Raw genomic sequence first — 22,548 nt, forward strand, 5'->3', positions numbered from 1 at the left:
GAGAGGATTTCAAATTACAATTAAAATGAGTGAAAGTTTCTTCTAGCTGTTTGCAAACTTCATTTAGCGTTCATTAAATGCTATAAGGTAAACCAGTGTTAGCCTATAGAAGGACAGCCTCGACCCAGTGAAAAACAACTTTGGAGGTTTTTTACTGCCAGGACAGCTAAAAGATTAAATATACATCTCCTACTGTTTCAATACCCTACTCCCTGACCTCCTTCACAGGTAACTTATAGGTGTTAAAAAAAGACTTATTTTTGGCAAAGGGGTTAGTTTGCCAAGTCCAAGTTGAGATACATCTGCTTGGGACAGGACAGGTCCCTTTGAAGATAATTAAGGGCTGAAGATCTGCCAGATGGTCATCTTCTTAGAGGAACAAGACACCTCCAAACACCCCATCAGCATCAGCTCTGGGACCCTTATAAAGCAAATTCAGCTCCTGGGTGACAGTTGGAAGTCCATGCAAATTGGCATCTAGAAGCTCTAGGCATGTAAAAGATGACTTTTTAAATGTGCCTTTTTAAAATATTTGTTGCAATTCAGACTTTACCACAGAATTGAATTTATAGTAAACATTTAAACATTCCAAGCATGAACTATTATCTGTTTCCTAATTGGAGATACCTTAACACATTTTAATAATGTATCCCAATACTCTCCTATCGAAAAGCTAACCCTGCTACAGTGGAAATACATTTCCGGACATTGTCACTGTTTAATGTGACATGTTACACGTCATATTTTTAAATACCATGAACCATATGTTATGGGAATTTAAGGCCTACCTTGGGGTGACATTAATATTTAAAAGGAGGGTTTAGGCCTGTCAAATTGGTTTATTTGGATAGGCCGAATTAGCAATTTAAACCAGTACAGCTAAGTTACTGGTGACAGACTTGCACCTATGTTTTGCATTGTAGTCCACTGGTGAAATTTAAATTACAAGCCCTGGGTACCTGGAAATTCTTCGTACAATATATTAGGGACTAATAGGTTTAATATGCCAATTACAAGTATAGCCAATGTTGACTACATTTACGGGTCGGAGCATATGCACTGGGGCCTTGTTAGCAGAGTGTCAGTACAGAGAGTCAAAAACCCAACAGCATCAGCCCAAAATAATGGGGCTGATCAAGCCAAAAGAGAAATTTTCCTACAAGATGGAATATTTGAACTTCTCTGCATGCATTTTAAATTGGAATTGGTAGAGGTATATGATTTGTGTCAAGGGTCTTATGTAGATGGGGAATGGGAGATCTCCAGGGAACCCTTCTGCTGATGGTTCTTGAGGAGAATGATCATTAAACCATTTTGACTTGCTGTCAGTTGTTTCAAAGGGATGAGTTACACCAGTTGCTGTTCTGTTGATCCTGGTCCAGTGTTCTAGTCACAGAAGCAGGAACAAGTGGTCTACGATTACATATGGTGCTGATAGTTTGGCTAAGATAACATGTATGGATTGTTTCTTATCGAGAAAGGACTCAAGCTCTTTCCTGATATCTGCGTTTACAGATTCAATGCCCCTCCCAGGTCTGAAACCTGTTGGTCTGTCACACAAAAGCTTGTTGGGTTGTAAGAAGTTTTGCAATTGCCTAGTCACCTTATTTTCTAAACTTTTGTTGATAAAGGCAAGGTACAAAACGGGTCATTGCTTTATAGGTCTGGTTAATCAGAATTTCAATTCTTCAATATGATGCTAAAGTTGACTTGTTTTAGTTCAGTATGTACACTTTCTTGTTGGAGAGAGGCATTTATGATTTGCACATGTGATCAGATCCCTACCATGGTTCTGCTGTGGAGTTTGACGTCTTTAGTTTGCCTAATTCTTTGAGAACTTGGTTCAAACACATGGTTGAGAAGTGTGATTGGACTACTGGAATTTAAATCTGGTAAAGAAGGAGTGTTCTTGAATCTCATTTATCATGGTTCTGATATTTGAGATTTTGTTTTAAAGAAAGCCAGGAGGTTTTTAGAAAATGTGTTGGATTTGGTTGGCATATCTTGAATGCCTCTGGGGCAGATATTTCCTTCAGTTTTGTTTGAAGCTTCGTTGACTTGGAAAGCTTTGTGTGATTTCTTTGGTTTGTGGGTGGCCATGTGATAGTTTTGTTATGGGAGTTTTGTAGCTTTCTTTGTGTGTCTGATCTTCTGTTTTCCTCCAGTGTTGTTAGCAGCTTTGCCTTTTAGAGTTTGATAGCTGTAACGACCGGATTCTCGAACCAGATGGGATCAGCTCCTGAGAGCCCCTCCAACCCAGTTGGAACTTAATCACCTCCCTCCTTAGAACGTATTTACAATAGGTATATGTATATGTATGTACATCTCGTACCTAAGGATGGGGAAAATAGCAATACACATGCATAGGTTTTCTACAATATCCCATTCATACCAGCTAGTCTCACGGCCACTTAGGCCCAGAATAATCTACCCTCGGGCAGTTCTGATTATGTACCATTACACACTGATCACCATCAGTGCTCACTCGACACGCAATCCGGCGTGCCATACACACTGAGCTGCAGCCCCAGTGCTCTCTTTTTATCCCGTCCACAATCCGGCGGACCTAGACACTGGTTTCCCTCCCAGTGCTCGCTTACTTACAACCCGATCCGCAATCCGGCGGATCTAAGCCCCAGTTTCCCACCTGGTGTTCTCATTAACGCCGCTTACCAACAACTATCACTCTCCTATGAATACCTTTGGAAGGAATCTCTCATTGGCTACTCGGGATGATACTACAATAACAGGAATTAGCGCAGCTTGCCAAATTTAATCATGTACCTTCTGCTCTCAGCATCAAATGGTCCCTCTCTCCCTCATTATTCAGTCACCTCTTACCTGACCGGGATTTACATCCGTTCATGAAAACAATGTCTGACTAGAAGACCAGGTTACCCTGATTGACCAAGAATACAATGCACATGTTGGTTCACTAAGAACTGGGGTATTTTATTACAATAATTATAAACACAGCACTATACTATAACATATATCCTGCAAAGAAAAGTGAAAGGTTAGAATGTGCACACTATAAGTTATGGACAGACGTCACCTTATGGACACAAAGTCGGGGTTCAACAGTCATCGAGGTTCCCTTTTCGTCTGCGCCTTGGCTCGTCTCGGAATCACGCCTCAGCAGTCACGAGTACACGTCTGCACCGCTATGCTCGGTCGTCTCTACTTTCCTCCAAGTCATTGGAACCTTCCTCTTTATTAGCTGCTGTCTCTCTCTCTCTGTCTCCACTCGCTCTGCGCTACTTCTCCTTCTCCTTCAATCTTTCTCAGAGAGTATCAGCTTCATGATCTTTCTCGGACTTCAAAATGGCGACTGTCTGCCTGGAAATATTTAATATTTACAACAAGGGGTGGTGAGGGACAGAGTCTCTGAATTAAACAGAATACTCTCACCCAGTCAAGAGATCAGGGCTAGATCCAACACCGTTCTTTAGCTCACTGCACCATCCCAGTTTCAGAACCTGGCTGTATGCAAATTAGTCTGTTCCTGTCCCAGTGCATGATGGGAACAGGGCAAACCAAACTACAAAAGCCAATTCTTACACTGGGAAGGAAACAAGCTACCGGGGACCGGTTTCTGGCATTTCAGCCGTCTTCGGCCCGGCTTGCTTGAATCCTGATGGTGCAATGAGCAAGGGACTCACATCTGAGTATACCCTTCCACGCTTAGGGTGGACAAAAATATTTACAACAAGGGGTGGTGAGGGACAGAGTCTCTGAATTAAACAGAATACTCTCACCCAGTCAAGAGATCAGGGCTAGATCCAACACCGTTCTTTAGCTCACTGCACCATCCCAGTTTCAGAACCTGGCTGTATGCAAATTAGTCTGTTCCTGTCCCAGTGCATGATGGGAACAGGGCAAACCAAACTACAAAAGCCAATTCTTACACTGGGAAGGAAACAAGCTACCAGGGACCGGTTTCTGGCATTTCAGCCGTCTTCGGCCCGGCTTGTTCGAATCCTGATGGTGCAATGAGCAAGGGACTCACATCTGAGTATACCCTTCCACGCTTAGGGTGGACAAAAATATTTACAACAAGGGGTGGTGAGGGACAGAGTCTCTGAATTAAACAGAATACTCTCACCCAGTCAAGAGATCAGGGCTAGATCCAACACCGTTCTTTAGCTCACTGCACCATCCCAGTTTCAGAACCTGGCTGTATGCAAATTAGTCTGTTCCTGTCCCAGTGCATGATGGGAACAGGGCAAACCAAACTACAAAAGCCAATTCTTACACTGGGAAGGAAACAAGCTACCGGGGACCGATTTCTGGCATTTCAGCCGTCTTCGGCCCGGCTTGCTTGAATCCTGATGGTGCAATGAGCAAGGGACTCACATCTGAGTATACCCTTCCACGCTTAGGGTGGACAAAAATATTTACAACAAGGGGTGGTGAGGGAAAGAGTCTCTGAATTAAACAGAATACTCTCACCCAGTCAAGAGATCAGGGCTAGATCCAACACCGTTCTTTAGCTCACTGCACCATCCCAGTTTCAGAACCTGGCTGTATGCAAATTAGTCTGTTCCTGTCCCAGTGCATGATGGGAACAGGGCAAACCAAACTACAAAAGCCAATTCTTACACTGGGAAGGAAACAAGCTACCGGGGACCGGTTTCTGGCATTTCAGCCGTCTTCGGCCCGGCTTGCTTGAATCCTGATGGTGCAATGAGCAAGGGACTCACATCTGAGTATACCCTTCCACGCTTAGGGTGGACAAAAATATTTACAACAAGGGGTGGTGAGGGACAGAGTCTCTGAATTAAACAGAATACTCTCACCCAGTCAAGAGATCAGGGCTAGATCCAACACCGTTCTTTAGCTCACTGCACCATCCCAGTTTCAGAACCTGGCTGTATGCAAATTAGTCTGTTCCTGTCCCAGTGCATGATGGGAACAGGGCAAACCAAACTACAAAAGCCAATTCTTACACTGGGAAGGAAACAAGCTACCGGGGACCGGTTTCTGGCATTTCAGCCGTCTTCGGCCCGGCTTGCTTGAATCCTGATGGTGCAATGAGCAAGGGACTCACATCTGAGTATACCCTTCCACGCTTAGGGTGGACAAAAATATTTACAACAAGGGGTGGTGAGGGACAGAGTCTCTGAATTAAACAGAATACTCTCACCCAGTCAAGAGATCAGGGCTAGATCCAACACCGTTCTTTAGCTCACTGCACCATCCAAGTTTCAGAACCTGGCTGTATGCAAATTAGTCTGTTCCTGTCCCAGTGCATGATGGGAACAGGGCAAACCAAACTACAAAAGCCAATTCTTACACTGGGAAGGAAACAAGCTACCGGGGACCGGTTTCTGGCATTTCAGCCGTCTTCGGCCCGGCTTGCTTGAATCCTGATGGTGCAATAAGCAAGGGACTCACATCTGAGTATACCCTTCCACGCTTAGGGTGGACAAAAATATTTACAACAAGGGGTGGTGAGGGACAGAGTCTCTGAATTAAACAGAATACTCTCACCCAGTCAAGAGATCAGGGCTAGATCCAACACCGTTCTTTAGCTCACTGCACCATCCCAGTTTCAGAACCTGGCTGTATGCAAATTAGTCTGTTCCTGTCCCAGTGCATGATGGGAACAGGGCAAACCAAACTACAAAAGCCAATTCTTACACTGGGAAGGAAACAAGCTACCGGGGACCGGTTTCTGGCATTTCAGCCGTCTTCGGCCCGGCTTGCTTGAATCCTGATGGTGCAATGAGCAAGGGACTCACATCTGATTTTCCCCTACCACGCTTAGGGTGGACAAAAATATTTACAACAAGGGGTGGTGAGGGACAGAGTCTCTGAATTAAACAGAATACTCTCACCGAGTCAAGAGATCAGGGCTAGATCCAACACCGTTCTTTAGCTCACTGCACCATCCCAGTTTCAGAACTGGCTGTATGCAAATTAGTCTGTTCCTGTCCCAGTGCATGATGGGAACAGGGCAAACCAAACTACAAAAGCCAATTCTTACACTGGGAAGGAAACAAGCTACCGGGGACCGGTTTCTGGCATTTCAGCCGTCTTCGGCCCGGCTTGCTTGAATCCTGATGGTGCAATGAGCAAGGGACTCACATCTGAGTATACCCTTCCACGCTTAGGGTGGACAAAAATATTTACAACAAGGGGTGGTGAGGGACAGAGTCTCTGAATTAAACAGAATACTCTCACCCAGTCAAGAGATCAGGGCTAGATCCAACACCGTTCTTTAGCTCACTGCACCATCCCAGTTTCAGAACCTGGCTGTATGCAAATTAGTCTGTTCCTGTCCCAGTGCATGATGGGAACAGGGCAAACCAAACTACAAAAGCCAATTCTTACACTGGGAATGAAACAAGCTACCGGGGACCGGTTTCTGGCATTTCAGCCGTCTTCGGCCCGGCTTGCTTGAATCCTGATGGTGCAATGAGCAAGGGACTCACATCTGAGTAAACCCTTCCACGCTTAGGGTGGACAAAAATATTTACAAGAAGGGGTGGTGAGGGACAGAGTCTCTGAATTAAACAGAATACTCTCACCCAGTCAAGAGATCAGGGCTAGATCCAACACCGTTCTTTAGCTCACTGCACCATCCCAGTTTCAGAACCTGGCTGTATGCAAATTAGTCTGTTCCTGTCCCAGTGCATGATGGGAACAGGGCAAACCAAACTACAAAAGCCAATTCTTACACTGGGAAGGAAACAAGCTACCGGGGACCGGTTTCTGGCATTTCAGCCGTCTTCGGCCCGGCTTGCTTGAATCCTGATGGTGCAATGAGCAAGGGACTCACATCTGAGTATACCCTTCCACGCTTAGGGTGGACAAAAATATTTACAACAAGGGGTGGTGAGGGACAGAGTCTCTGAATTAAACAGAATACTCTCACCCAGTCAAGAGATCAGGGCTAGATCCAACACCGTTCTTTAGCTCACTGCACCATCCCAGTTTCAGAACCTGGCTGTATGCAAATTAGTCTGTTCCTGTCCCAGTGCATGATGGGAACAGGGCAAACCAAACTACAAAAGCCAATTCTTACACTGGGAAGGAAACAAGCTACCAGGGACCGGTTTCTGGCATTTCAGCCGTCTTCGGCCCGGCTTGCTTGAATCCTGATGGTCCCTCACCACCAACAAGGGGTGGTGAGGGACAGAGTCTCTGAATTAAACAGAATACTCTCACCCAGTCAAGAGATCAGGGCTAGATCCAACACCGTTCTTTAGCTCACTGCACCATCCCAGTTTCAGAACCTGGCTGTATGCAAATTAGTCTGTTCCTGTCCCAGTGCATGATGGGAACAGGGCAAACCAAACTACAAAAGCCAATTCTTACACTGGGAAGGAAACAAGCTACCGGGGACCGGTTTCTGGCATTTCAGCCGTCTTCGGCCCGGCTTGCTTGAATCCTGATGGTGCAATGAGCAAGGGACTCACATCTGAGTATACCCTTCCACGCTTAGGGTAGACAAAAATATTTACAACAATAAGAGATAAATAACGGTGATGGATCAAGCCCTGATCTTTGGACTGGGTAAGAGTGGTCTGTTTAACTCAGACACTCTGTTCATCACCACCCCCTTTTTGTAAATCGTTTTTGGCCACTATAGGTGTGGCAGGGTATACTCAGACATGAGTCCCTTTCTCACTGCTCCATCAGGATTCAAGCAAGCCGGGCCGAAGAAGGCTGAAATGCCAGAAACCGGTCCCCGGTAGCTTGTCTCCTTTCTGGTGAAGAATTGGCTTGGTAGTTTAGTCTGCCCTGTTCCCATGATGCACTGGGCCAGGGACAGACTGATTTGCATATAGCCAGGTTCTGAGCTGGGATGGGGCAGTGAGATAAATAACGGTGATGGATCAAGCCCTGATCTTTGGACTGGGTAAGAGTGGTCTGTTTAACTCAGACACTCTGTTCATCACCACCCCCTTTTTGTAAATTGGAAATAATTAATGGCATTGATGCTAACGGCTAGCAGCCGCCTACAGACTGACTGACTCACTGCCTAATGTCCAACTCAGCTCTGAAGCTCAATGGAGGAAAAACGGAGCTGATGCTCTTGGGCAACCCCAGTCCCTCCATCATTGCCAGCTGTTGGCCCCGGTCTCTGGGCGACCCTCCATCTCCCAAGAAGGAGATCAAGTCCTTGGGAGTATGGTTGGAGGAAGATCTGTCCTTTAGGACCCACGCCAGAAAGACCGCGGGGGTTTGCTTCGGTCTACTGAAGTCTGCCCGAAAGGTACTCCCACTGCTTCCGGATCCAGCTAAGAAGCTTTTGATGCGTGGTTTAATCCTTTCAAGGCTTGACTTTGGTAATGCCCTGTTTCTTGGTGCCCCTGAAGCCACCTTTAAAACCCTCCAACAGGTGCAAAATGCAGCTGCCAGAGTTTTGATGGAGATCCCTAGAAGGCAGTCTGCTGCCCCGGCCCTAAAAGCACTTCACTGGCTCCCTGTTAAGGAGCGGGTGAAATTCAAGGCGTTGTGTACGGCCCATAAAATTCTTCATGGCAAAGGCCCCCCCATCCTTTTTAATATGGCCCGTCCTTATAAACCTCCCCGCCTTTTGCGCTCAGACCAGCAACATCTTTTGCAATCTGCGAGAGTCAGGAGAGCTCGGACTGGGGGCAGGCGCTTCTCGGTACAGGTGGCATCTCTGTGGAATTCTCTGCCCCTTAAGATTCGCTCAGAGCACAAGATCCTAGTATTTAGGAAACTTCTTAAAACCTACTTGTTTCCACAGTAGTGAGTTATCGAGTTCCTCCTTCTTTGGTCTGTTGCGCCGGGATGCCCCCGGGTAAGCTGAGCGCATTACAAATTTCATATAATAATAATAATAACACTTTCGCTAATATCGAAGCTTGTCCTTTCATGGAAAGTTACGGCCAGTAACCTGCCGCCCACCAAATTCTTGTACCTTCCCGTACCAAGGACACGTTCCCAGCTGGCCAGCCTGATGTTGTGTCTTCGGAGTGGAGAAAAATACAGTCTTTCGATAAGGACCAGCCTGAGCCGGTTCTCTCCAAGCGAACAACACTTCGAAACTAAAACATTACACTTGGGCTAGAAGCCTCTCAAGCTGCTGGGGCAGAAAGCAAGATGGGGTCTCTCCTGTTTGAGGCCTACAAGGCCCGAAATAAGCATAACTCCATAGAAGGTATACTAACACTCTTGCAAAAGGACGGATTATCACTAATACTAATGAATCTATCTCCTAGCTTAAGTTTATAAGCCCTGATCTAAAGAAAAGGGTACAAAAATACATTACTGTGCCTTATGAATAGGCCCTATTCATAGTTCTAATCCCTGCACTAGAAGAGTAATAGGCTGGAGTCACCTTAAATCATTCTCCCTCAAAGGAGGGCCGAAAAAGTCAGTCAGAACACTTCACCCTTGACTCCAGTCTATTAATCACTCTTTATATGGAACTAACATCTGTGGAAGAATAATAGAAGACAAAACTAACTGATCTATTTCTCTTGCCAAATCTACAATATTGGAGTAGAGAAGGAATGCACTGAATAAAGCAGCAAATAGCTACTAAAATACAAATAGAAATCATAATACCTCCTAATATCTGTCTTAAAGAATTTAAGTCAGGTAACCAATTGAAGAGCCAGTCAAACCAGCCCTGATCAATATGTTTTCTAACCTCTGCAGTCAAGTCATGGAGTTTGTCAATATGGGCCTGGATCGATTTGGTATGGTCGGATAAATTGAAACAGCAAAGACCTTCAATGTCAGAACAGTCGTGTCCATGCTTTAGCAGGAGATAGTCGATAGCTGCATGGTTCTGCAGAATTGCTCTGCGTTCACCCTGGGCATCTAATAGCATGTCAGATAAAATGGTAGAGGTTTGGTTAATCGATTTCACCATCCAACAGGCCATTTTTCCAATGGATTTAGCGTTATAAACAGCCAACGCTGGGACACCAACAAGTGCGATAGCTAAACTAAGGTATTCAGATTTGGAATAGAGATGTAAGGAAGAATCACAGTCCTCATGTAACATCATAGAATCACGGACTACACGGGAATAGGTATTGGGATGTGAGGAAAACATTAATAAACTCAATCTAGTGATGGCACACGGGCCTCCGGAAATATTTGCAGGAATATAGGGCCAAGAGGTGTTGCCGCATGAGAAAAGCCAACCAGAAGGTAACAGAATTGTACGGTAATGGCTAGGAGCAACTACTATACTTTTACAAGTCATATTATTTTTAACAGAAACACATGATTTTGGGAGTCTTCGTGAGCACAGCAATCGTTCATAAGCCGAAAAAGAAGTGGCGGCTCTCAGTTTTAACTTTACACATTCAGTAATTGCATTAGGATCACAAGTCAAGAAAAAGGACAAATCACCCTGCGTGATATTATACGTAGTGATCTGCGAATGAATTGGGGGAATGGACTCTGAAAGAATAGTACATAAAGGACAAAATTCATGGGCCGCGAAATCGCCCAGAATAACATTGGGTCGGGCATTTGATATATTGAAAATATGTTTTAGAGTCTCCAATGAGGCAGGGACAGCAACCAAACAGGTCGCTTAAATGTCAGTTACTGAGCGCATGGGTGTCAGGCAAAAATGCGGAGAATTAGTAACTCGTTTAGCTAGAGTAGTCCAAAAGTTCGATGATGAATCCCACGCAGCGAAGGAACGCGGTACTCGGGTTCTCGAATCAACCAAAGTCTGTGGGTTCCCTCCTCTCCCGACGTAGCAGACCAAAAGGAGTCTAATGCCGGCACATCCTGCAGCAGCAGTCCAGAGAATGATCTAAAAGAAAATCAAATACAGGCATTATTCATTCTCGTAGGTAACATTTGTCAGCTGGGACAGCTTCCCAGCTATCTTTCCCTGGTCTCATCACCAAAATGGTGTTGTCATGACCGGTTGCAATAATTTCAGCTTGTTCAGGGGGATGTTTAGGCGATTGCACCCATATTCTCGCTCCAGGATTATCAGAGGAACCAAATCCTTTTTGGCCTCGCACAGTTAGTAAAGTTGGGGCAGTGCCTTTCTGAATCTCACCACTGAAAACAGGCATGATTAGCAATTGAGCAACTCGGTCAGTCTTTTGAATCGATAAATCAACCTCACTGCTATTCAGCAGGAGGACCTTAATCTCTCCCTGATAATCACTGTCAATCACTCCTCCGAGTACTTGAACACCTTTTAAGGCAAGGCCCGATCTAGGGGCAATCAGACCAAAACTTCCAGCTGGTATACAGACACCAACGCCGGTCTCGACAATGATTCGGTCTTTACTTTTAAGTACAGTGTCATTCATGGCATGCAGGTCCAAGCCTGCGGAACCTGGGGTTGCTCTGCATGGAGCCAAAGCTCCGGGGGAAATTTCCCAATACATTACAGTATTGCCAATGGTGTTTGGTTTCGCATCAACACTTGGGGGAAACAAACGCATCAAAGGAGATTCAGCATGTAACAAGGGACGATTATTCAGAATTAACAATGCTTGAAATAAGCAATCCCGCCAATTTTTGTATTTGTCGTCAGTTAACTTTCGCAACTGTTCTTTAAGCAAACCATTCATTCTCTCAATAAGGCCTGATGCCTGCAGATAATAAGGAATGTGAAACACCCACTCTATATTGTTTTCCGCACAAAATTCCTGTACCAATCTTCCACGAAAGTAGGATGCATTATCAGATTGAATTTGAAATGGAACACCATAATATAATATGATTAATTCCAATGTTTTAATGGTATTTACTTGGGTAGCTTGTTTGCAGGGAAAGGCCACCAAAAGGCCACTGTAAGTGTCGACAACTGTACAAACATATTGGCAATTCTTGCTCATAGGGAGCTGGCCAATATAATCAATCTGCCAAATTTGAGCGGGCAATTTTCCTCGATGTAAATGACCTTTAACAATTTGTGGTACTTTTCATTGTCTGAAATGTTGACAGATGGGACAATGCAGAATAGCATCTTTAATGTAATTTAGAGGAATATAAATTCCTCGATCGGCGGCCCATCTGCTAGTGGCTCTCTCTCCAAAATGTCCTGCTTTCTGGTGGGCCCATTTCGCCAATCCCGCCAAATCAGAATCTTGCATGTCCACCACCGCCTCAGCAATTTTAGATTTCTCATCTGCAATGTTATGAAAGAATTTGTCAAGGGAGTCTATCGGGGTATGAGCATCCACATGAAAGATTGTCACAGTACTCTGTGGGAGCATTTCCCAAATTTCTTGCCATAATTCTTTTCCCCACAATTCTTTTGAATGCAATTCCCAATTATGAGAATGCCAAGTTAGTAACCATACCGCCAGTCCATTAGCTGTGGACCAGAAATCAGTGAAAATATGACATGTGCCAGGTAGTTCCTGTTTCAAAACTTGGTAAACTGCATATAATTCAGCATATTGACTACTCTTTCCTTCACCAGTTGTACTCAGCAACCTTTGTGTAATAGGATTATAGGACACTGCCTTCCAATGCCGTTTCTCTCCAATGAACCTCGCCGAACCATCCGTAAACCACACATGTTTTCTGTCCTTCGCGGACAAATCATCAAATGGCTTACCCCACTTGACAGGAGATTCCTGCACTACAGGTACGGAGCAATCACTCCCAGTCTCATTCGATGGCGCCAGCGCCACTTGCTCATGTAATGCTGCCACACCTTTCGGACCCACACGGGCCCTGTCCTGAATGTACCATTTCCACTTAATCACACTCGCCTCTAGAGCATGTCCAATTCAATGAGTTTTCGGCGAGCTCAAAACCCACTGCATGATAGGAATTTCAGGTCTCAAAATCACATCATGACCTAAAGTCAATTGCTCGGTATCCACCAGAGCCCAATAACATGCAAGCAACTGTTTCTCAAAAGGTGTATAACGCTCACCAGCCTCAGGTAACTTTTTAGTCCAAAAACCTAACGGCACTTTCTGTCTGCCTTGCTTTTGCCATAGACTCCAATTTGCATACAGACCTTGTACGGACACATTCAAATCCACATCACCCTCGCCCACAGGCCACAAATCCAAGGCGTACTGAATCGCTTCTTTTGCCAAGTTAAATGCATTCTGTTGTGATTCACCCCATTCAAACGCATGCTTTTTGCAAGTGACTCGGTATAGAGGAGCCAATATCTGACTCAAATGGGGAATATGTTGACGCCAAAAACCAAACAAGCCAGTGAAGCTCTGAGCTTCTTTTCTATTCCTCGGAACTGCAAAATCTAAAAAATGTTGTTTAACCTGCGGGATCACCTCTCTGTGACCTTCATGCCAATTGATACCTAAAAACTTGACATTTTGAGATGGACCTTGTAACTTATCAGGATTAATTTCCCAACCTTTTTCACGTAAACAGTCAAGAGTTTGATCTAATTGAGTCTGAACTTGGTCTTGTGTTTCACCTTGAATTAAAATATCGTCAATATAATGACACACTTGAATTTGCGGGTGTACAGTTACTTCGGACAAATGCTCCGCCACCAGCCGGTGACAAATCGTAAGACTATGTACATAACCTTGAGGAAGACTCCTAAACATCATTTGACGCCCATTCCATGTAAAACTGAATTGTTCCTGACACTCGGGGGCAATCGGAATTGAAAAGAAAGCATTAGCAATATCAATAGACGCATACCATGTACCTGGATGCTTTTTAATTCTTTCAATTAAAGTAACAATATCTGGTACTGCAACAGTTAATGGGGGTGTGTGTTTGTTCAGTTCTCGATAATCAACAGTCATGTGCCAAGAAATATCGCTCTTGCGCACAGGCCAAACGGGATTATTCCAAGCAGAAGTAACCGGAGTTATAACTCCTGCGTCAACCAAATCCTGAATTGTGGCACTAATCTCTTCATGGCCACCTGGAATACGATATTGTTTCTGAGAAACCACCTTTGTAGCTTGGGGAATTTTTATGGGGGGCATTCGTAAACGGCCAACCCGTACGGGTCTGGACGATATATAATGTTTAGTTTCAAATTGATAACAACCGTCGTCCAAATGAAAAGTCATTCCTTTTAAAATATCAATTCCAATTATATACTCCAAGAGTGGTTCAACCAATACAGAATATTCTCTTCGGGGAATTCTACCTATTCTCATTTCAAGTGTAGTTTGCACTGCGGGAGTCTCCTTTCCACCTAAACCAGTAATTGTGAAAAATTGGCCTCCGCTCCTGTATCTACTAATGCTCGGGCCCTTTGGATATTACGATGTTTCCAAAAAATTTCAATATCTACATAGGGTCTATTGTCTTTGTGAGCCCACCTGCGTACTGGAGCTTGACCTATTTCCTAGTCATTTTTACTGCGTTCTGTCAACCAGGACAAATCAGGGTAAATGCTCTCATGTTTCTTGGGTATCAAAATATCCTGTTCATATCCATCTCCATTACGAAATGGATTTTTGTCATCTGCATTGAACTGTGAGTTACGATCGAAAGCCTGTGACGATCCTCCCTTCTCCTCAACTCAGGGGACTGATCCCTTTCCTCTCTATATCTGTTGTAGACACGATCATCTCTCCCCCTTTCTTTTTCCCCCTCTCTCCCTTACTTTTTCACGACGAGGGGAAACATCACGCTCATAGCGCCGTTCTTCACGGCGATCAGAATCCACACGACGTCTGTCGTCACCACTGTCATCAGAACAACCACGATCACAATCATTCTTTCGCACACGACGGGCACCCTCCTTTCGATCCAAACCACGCTTACGAAACATGTCCCATAAGCGATTATTAGGTTCACCGTCAATGTCTTCTTTTTTCATACCATCAGTCAACAGTGCAAGAAACATATCACGTCTAGAGAATTTATAATCACCAGAAGTACGACCCTCCGGTCTGGACTGTCTCTCAGGTTTAAACTAACCCTGGGCGTAGTTCGCGGAGTCGGACTCCGCGGAGCTACGCGAAGCCGCACTTGCACTCCGCGAACTACGCGTAGCTCCGCAGCCATGCGTAGTTGCTTGGTAGACCCGTTCGCGCGCCATTTTTCGTCTTCGGGAGCGTGGTGCGCATGTTCGGGGCGTTGCCTGCATGCTCGGGATGGCTAGCGCGCTAAGTTACCCAAGAGGTTTGTCCCGCCCGCTTGCGTTCCCTTATTTCCTGTTCCGGGTCACAAGTAACGTGTTCGGGTGTGCAAGACATGTTCGGGAACTCATCTTCTCGTTCGCACTACAAAAGTGCGTGATCGCGCTAAATATCGCGCAAACCTACCCACGCGGTCGCGATGGGCGCAGCCATCTTGGATCACACACTCTGGCTATGGTTTTGGGCCTACTTTAGCATCTTGCTGATATCTCTTCAATCCTGGTCTTTTTACTTACTTTTTCAAACTTTCTTTAGTTATTTCCTATCTCTCTCTGTGCCTAGGTTTATATTTTTCATTTTATTTCTACTTTTACATCTTTTCTATTGTTTTATTTTACTTCCTTCTTTTACCTTGCTTCTTCTTTCCCCTACTGTTTTTCTTGAACTTTTCTTCTCCCCTCCACCCAGAACCATGGTCAAGGGCGCCAGCAGCAGCGGCGGCTCAAAGGGCAAGGCGCCTGTGCCGCAAAAAACCCGGCTGCCTTGCGGCAGAATGCGCCCCCTAGGGGTGAGGCCCCGCCAACTTTTTGGGGAGGAGGAGGTGGCTGCCCTGGTCTTTTTTATCCAGCGCCACCTCCCCTTGATGTTGGCAGCAGGCGGCAGGCCCGGCTCCGGCCACCACCAGATTGAAGAGCGTCTCCGGCGGTGGGCGAAGGTGCGCCGGGCAGTCTTCCGCTGCTCCGGTATCCGGCATACCCACCATCAGCTGACCCACCGCTGGGCAAACATTTTGGACCTGGAGCAGGACCTGTTGGACCTGCTTGGTGTCGAGGTCGTGGGTCTTGGTGAGTGGCTTCCCCCCCAAAAAAGTGTGTGTATAATATATATCTATAGTAGTATAAGTATTGTTATTGTATCTTTGTAAATCTTGGCTGAATAAGTAACGCGATGACTGGTGCTCCTAGTTACATTTCCGATGTATTCCGTTAGATCTACTGTAATTGTATGACACTGGTCTGTGCTGCGCTTCTTCATCTTCACTGACTCTTGCGTGTTCAATTTGGCGCTAGCTTTTGCTGTTTATTGATGTGAGATTTTCTTTATTGTAGAGAACTGAAGTTAGTTAATGCTATTAATAGAGTCTTGTGACTCTTGTCCTTCCTTTGTCCTTCAGTGAAATAGCGGATTGATGGATAATTGTACGTGTTTGCATATTGTATTATTTTTTTTTCACAGCCTTCTCTTCTGCATGAATCCTCCTCTGGCAATGAATGCTAAAGTTACTTTGTTCTTCTTACCTCAGCCAGGGCCGGCTTTAGGCATGTGCAAGCTGTGCAACTGCACATGGCCACCAAACGCCAGGGGCCACCACACCAATATATATCCTTAATTTCATAATCCTCATAGGATGGCTACATATTTGCGTGGCGGCCCCTGGCAGGGATTTGGTGCCTCCGTCTCTGTTCCACTGCCAAACACCCTGACTCCCCCCTCTTCACTGGCCTCCATGCTCCGCCCCGACCTCCTCTTCCGGGCCCCCATACGTACGCTCCCTGGCCAGGACCACCATGAGCCTAGAGCCGCCCCTGCCTCAGCCCTCCATAGGACTGATGTAGTTTGTTTACTGAGTGGGTAGGGCAGCAGTAGCATTCAGTGAGTAGCAGGACAAAATATGATGCAATGAACGTACAATTTCGTGTTAGTATGCACAAAGTTAAGCATGTCTCCTCCTTGTGATCTATGCATTTTGCTGGCAAAAATAAAAAAGAAATGCCTACTTACAGATAATTGATGACCCCATTCTTGAATCAGTGGTGTTGTTCAGGTGTTACTGCCTCTGTGTTACTTAGTAATCTGCAATCAGAATGTTTATGGAACATTTGATTTGTTTTCTCCAAGTATAGAGTCAGTGAATCATGCAAGGCAGTAGTCATTTGGTAGATCAATGTTTCTTTCTTTGAATGTTGTAGCAGTCATTTTTGAAATGCTGTGCTGTCTATGTTTCACAGCACTCAATGCTTTTCTCTTTCTTTATTATTTCTTACATGAACCACAGAACCCAGGGGCAAGCAGAAGGCTGGGACCGAGTCGGCGGGTGAACCTGAACCACAGGCACAGAGCTCCTCTACTGAGGATCCTACTGCTGTCCCCAGTAAGTCCAACAGTGCTTTCTTTTGGAACAATGTTATTTCCCTAACTTTCTAACTGAGCTTTTTTTTCCAACCGATTAATGACATTTCATTCCTAACTAAATTTTGACAAATGCTTTTTTGATTTTGATTATGTTTTCAAAATTTTGGGTATCTGTCCCTGCCTTTCTGTTCCTTCAATGAGCCTCTGTTAAGACTCTCTGTGCTACTACTAGACCGTCTGTAGGTAAGCTTGCCCTGTTGCCCACTCTTTAGTTAAGGTATTAATATTTTCAAAAAATCTGTGATAGAATAGCTGCAGGCACAGGGTCCACTCCTGTCTTATGCTTTTTCCTCGGTAATGTCTCTTCTTTGCCAATTGACACCAACGAAGTATGCATCCAGATGTTGGTCTAGTATTTTGTAAACATTAGTATACCACTAATACTCTTGTGGGTATTCTATTCTTCTATGCAGTCACATACATAACTATGTAACTATGCACCACAAAATTGGATGTTGGTGATAGGCAGGTTGGACCTTACTTATAGTCTTACACCTCAGTCACAGAACTCTGAGGAACCAACAATTCACTGAACGACAACCTATATGGGCTCAGTCATTGTTCAATTATTCAATTATCCCACTCCTTAACCCCAATACCAAGATGCCCAATGCTTTTATTACATAATCCATAACCTAAGTAACCCCCTTTTGCTCACTCTCTCGTGTAAGTCTACAAGACAACAGACACTGAAAATATACTTCCGAGTCAATGTGGTACTTCAAAAGCTTTATTTTGTTACAAGTAACTAAGTAAGTAACATCAAAGTTTTTTTAAGTTGTTCCGTGAAATACGTCAAGGGCAGGCCCACCATAAAAAATCCAGAGTTAAAAAAGGCTGAATAAAGTAATCTACATTTGTACAGCTACCAGTTCACGATAGGGAAATGTGGGAAATGTCGGAGACCCCTCACCATTGAACGTATACTGGTTACATATGCCTCTTTTTGGTAAGCTCTGGAAATCTCTGCTTCGTAGAAGGAAATCTTCTCATCTGCCGAAAAATAATGACAATAGTGGTGCACGTTAGACAGTATGAAAAAATTAAATACATTTATGCAAGTTTTTACTTTAAGCAGTCATGCTAAAAAAAGGTGTAACGTGAGGCTGTAAGCAAACTCGATTCCACAATCGACATTGAAAAAGTAAATACGGGCCTTTTCATTTTCCAAACTCTTCAGGTGTATGCTTTGAACAATCGTGTGGCCTCGAAGGCGTCTTCTCGTACTGCGCAACAAGCTGCAAGGTAGCATGCGCAAAACTGTAGACATTGATGTACAAACTGGTTAGGTTACATGGTTCAGTCTAACTTTCCAAGGACTAGAGTAGCAGTAGAGATGAGATGAGCTTGGGTACCATACCATAACAAATGAATGCTAAATGTGTAGTAGTGAGTTACTTACTCTGCTGTACTAGGCAATGTGGACTTCTACTGATTACGTTGTACTTAACTGTTTTGCAGAACTCCATTCTTGGTGAACAAGTACAATGGGGGCTGTGCATCCATCTAAAAAGGTGTACTTATTTCTATAGGTGCAGAACCGGTACCATCCACCAGTGCCGACGGGGACAGCGGCGCAGCGTCAGCAAAGGCGATCCCGGAGGGGACAGGAGGACCAGAGGCACCTACACCAGCACCAGTGGGGGAGGAGCCAACAACATTGGGCGATGGTAAGTTACATTCAATAGTGATCCGCATTACTTGGTGGGTGGGGAAAACTTCCTCACTGTACTCTGGTATTTATAATGTACTTGAAGTTCTACTGGACAATAACAATATATGACGCCACCTTTATTTGTCATTACCAAGCTTAGCATTACCACCGGCGACAATTGATAAAATAACAAGCCTCTTCTATCTGACTACAACTCAGCTGTGAAAGGTTGGTGGCAGACTAAAATAGTCTTATCCACAACATTACATGAACGCGATGGTTGAACACTAAGGAGATTGATTTTAAGTATGATGAAAGGAGCAAGGAAAAAGCACCAATCATCTAATATAGAAGGATACTTTGGAATCAGCAATGCAGGTGGCTGATAGCAGTCGGATGCATGGGTTGTTGTGGAAGCATAGAAAGGGGAAAACACAGCTGCCTGCGTGGGTGGGAGACACATCCAATATCGGTGGGTAGTGGTGGATAGTGTCAGCAGCGGTGTTTTGGTCAAACCCAAAGGCAAGGGAAGGAGGGGACGACTGGATGCATTCCGGGTAGTTGCTGGCGAAACACAAACCACCTAAGGTTTGTTGCGCGATATAAAGAATGATAGTCTCTACTAGACATTTACTAGTACTAGCTGGCCCCTGTTAATTAATGTTAGTTTGAGACTTTCATTGTTCCCGGAAGCACAGAGTATATGATATAAAAAAACGAGATATGAAAAAGACAGGTGTTCGTATGTGTGTGACCGTTGAAGTACACCCATGCTATGCTACTAGGGCAGGCATAATGTCGTGCCAAAAAGTCAAACAAATTAAGTATATAAGCCGTAGAATGTTCAAGATAGATAAAACACAATTTTTTGTGCTCAGCTTGCTTGCTAGTGCTACTGTACTGTGCCTCTATGTGTTGAATAAATTTTGTGTTCTTGATTTTCTGGGATTTAGGATTACAACAATTCTGCCTCTTTCTTTTTAGTTACTCCTTCAAAACCAACGAGAAAGGAGTTGGCAGTCCGGGCCCGGCAGCGGAAACTGCAGGCCATCGTTGAGGCGTACCGCCGGCTGGTGGCTCAGGCCGAGGAGGAGGAGGAGGAGGCGGCGGCAGCAGCTGCTGCCTCTTCCAATGCCCCGGCCCCCAAGCCTGCAGGAGTACGTCGCCGTGGTCAGGCAGCTGCCCGCCGCCAGATTTATACAGCATCGCCCACCCCCCCACAACAACATGCATGCCAATGTAGGTGCCGTCAGTTCCAAAGAAAGATTCTCCTCCGGGTAGCCAGGCTGGAGGGTGAAATAGAGGAGCGTATGAAGGTCATTGTTGATAAACACTTAAAAGCCCCCTGGCTTTGAGATGGACCCTGTTTGTTTGCCCCTTTTTCAATCCTTTTGTTGGTGGGTGGGAATTGGGTGTTGGGGTTGCATTGAACGTGGAAATTTGGTTGGGGTTAGGGGAGGCGGGTAGGGACAGCTGTGGGGTAAGATTTAATATATATTTTATTTTTGTATCATCTTTATTTATATTATTTTCAAATAAACGATAAACGAGACACAAAGTTATGTTCAAAAGAAAACATTTGAAGTTCATTTGCGTTTCCTGGGGGGGGTGGAGGGGGGATTGTTTAACCAAATAATGTACGTTGTGCAACATCGCAAGGTTTAATTGGCCATGCCGGTCGGCGGACAGTGCTTTCTAATAAAAAAATATATTGCCCACATCTTTAACATGCAGACAGATAGATGCGGTAAACCCTCACCGAGTTATATTTGTAGTATTAGAAGAACTACCAGTCTGTGTTGCGTTATACCTCACAGCAAACTTATCTTACCTGTGATTGCTGATGATGATTTATGATGAAGTGTGGCACTGCAAGGGCTGCATTTGTTTCCCAAGACAATGGAGAAGAATCTGTGGTTCTGAACTTCTGTGATAGTACTAGTAGTAGACAGACTCTGCCAGTAGCATTTTGAGACAAAAAGAAAGAGGCAGTCATTTGCGTGACAGACAATGTGGGGGTAGTATAAGTAAGTACAGTACATTACACGATTGACTCAATATTGCAACTGCTAAACTGAAACAAAACAATGGTTTTGGGGAATGGAAAGTAAGTGCAAGAGAAGATAAGAAGTTCAACTGTAGTTGTAGTACTCACGGCAACGTCAAACTTTTCTAAATCATAATGCTTTAAACTTAAACCCAAACAATTACGCCAATTCATTAGATGTATTCGTTGTTTGATGGTAATGGTAAATTAATTGCCATTATACACAGAGCTTGATTTGGGAAGCCGAAGAAGATCCTGGCCATGCCTTGTTGACATTTCACTATTGTTGCTTTCACCACATCTGCCCCAGCAAGCGCGTGATCAAATTGTTGGTGTATATTTAATGTAAGAAACATCACACCTCAATGAAACCATGCAGCCCGGGGGAAGAGGGTTAGGGTTTGTTGAATGGATGGGTACAGGGGTTTTGGGAAAGGTTTGAGAAAGAAAAACAGTACGCATGGAGACAACAAAGGCAAAACAATGAAGACGATGATTTATGATGTTGATCCACTACCCAATGAATGTAAGGAATAAACGTAAGAAAAGGACACGCTGATTATCATTCTTGGTTTCCCGCCATGCAATTGCTTGATGATGAGGATTAGTGGTACGGGTGAGTTGATGCTCATAGTATAATAGCAGTGGGTGAAAAACGTCCAGCCTGAAAAAGAAAAGGCAAATACAAAAGAATGTGAATGACCTAAACAAATTGTAATACAGTAAAGATCAAAAAAATACTACAAGAGGAGTAATCGTATGAGAGGACTTTCAGACTGAGGCGGCTTGGATACAATATGTATAAGTCTACTAGTTGCACATCATTATTAATCTAGAAGTACAAGAAAAGACAGGAGCCAGCACAGAACAGGCCCACGATGACGACACTGGGTCGCCCGTATTACAAACTGCGTTTCCCTAAAAATTTCACAGAGCCACAGAAAGGCGAATAAAAAAGCAACCTACCATTTACAAAATTAATCAACAAAATCAATGCGTCATTCTCAGTCATCAATCATACCACTATTGTACTCTACCACTGCACAGTGCACACACATGTAGTAGCCTGGGTCTACTGTGCTGTGCCTCTTATTTGTATTTATTACCTTGTATTCCACTCCAAGAAACATCGTACATCAATCAGCTCAGATCCAACTGCCTGACCGCAAAGATATGGTGGTCACCATCATTATCAGGTGTGGCACGTCAAGTCCAACAGCAACAGCAACTCAGTCTGTAGTGAGTGATTACGATAAATTAAGTCCTGACTGCATCTGTGTAGTAGTAGGAACACAAGTGCGTAAATAATTTATATTATTAAATTAAATAGAAAAATTGGCTATCACGTGAGTCTGAAGTTACTAGTATACTTCAACTCCATGCACATTTGCTCAGAGTCAGCAAAACAATACATCCAATGCAATGCATGGCATCATTCATTTAATAAACCTGTCTTGCTCTTCTCTTTCACTGTCAGATGATTGATCACAGATGCTGCCGAGCCTTTTAAAAGTAATGCGAGTCACAACAAGTTGACTTCAGTTGTGGATGCCTGCTCAAGTTTCTTTTGACACTGAAGAGTCGTCTATGAATGCCTGCTCAAGTTTCTTTTGACACTGAAGAGTCGTCTATGAATGCCTGCAGAC

The 22,548-nt window shown here is 44.4% G+C and overlaps 1 protein-coding gene across 1 annotated transcript in view; it reads left to right on the forward strand.

Annotated features, from left to right (window-relative positions):
* The window catches only part of LOC147698278 (uncharacterized), a 56,088-nt gene extending 35,878 nt beyond the window's left edge, over positions 1–20,210 (forward strand). Inside the window, exons 3-5 of the mRNA XM_086936213.1 lie at positions 17,065–17,160; positions 18,734–18,871; positions 19,840–20,210. Of these exons, the coding sequence (XP_086792339.1) occupies positions 17,065–17,160; positions 18,734–18,871; positions 19,840–20,210 (605 nt within the window). The remainder of the gene's footprint in view (positions 1–17,064; positions 17,161–18,733; positions 18,872–19,839) is intronic.
* Positions 20,211–22,548: the final 2,338 nt, after the last annotated feature.

Source organism: Lissotriton vulgaris, chromosome 8 (assembly GCF_964263255.1).
Source record: "Lissotriton vulgaris chromosome 8, aLisVul1.2, whole genome shotgun sequence".
NCBI classification, from domain to species: Eukaryota; Metazoa; Chordata; class Amphibia; order Caudata; family Salamandridae; genus Lissotriton; species Lissotriton vulgaris.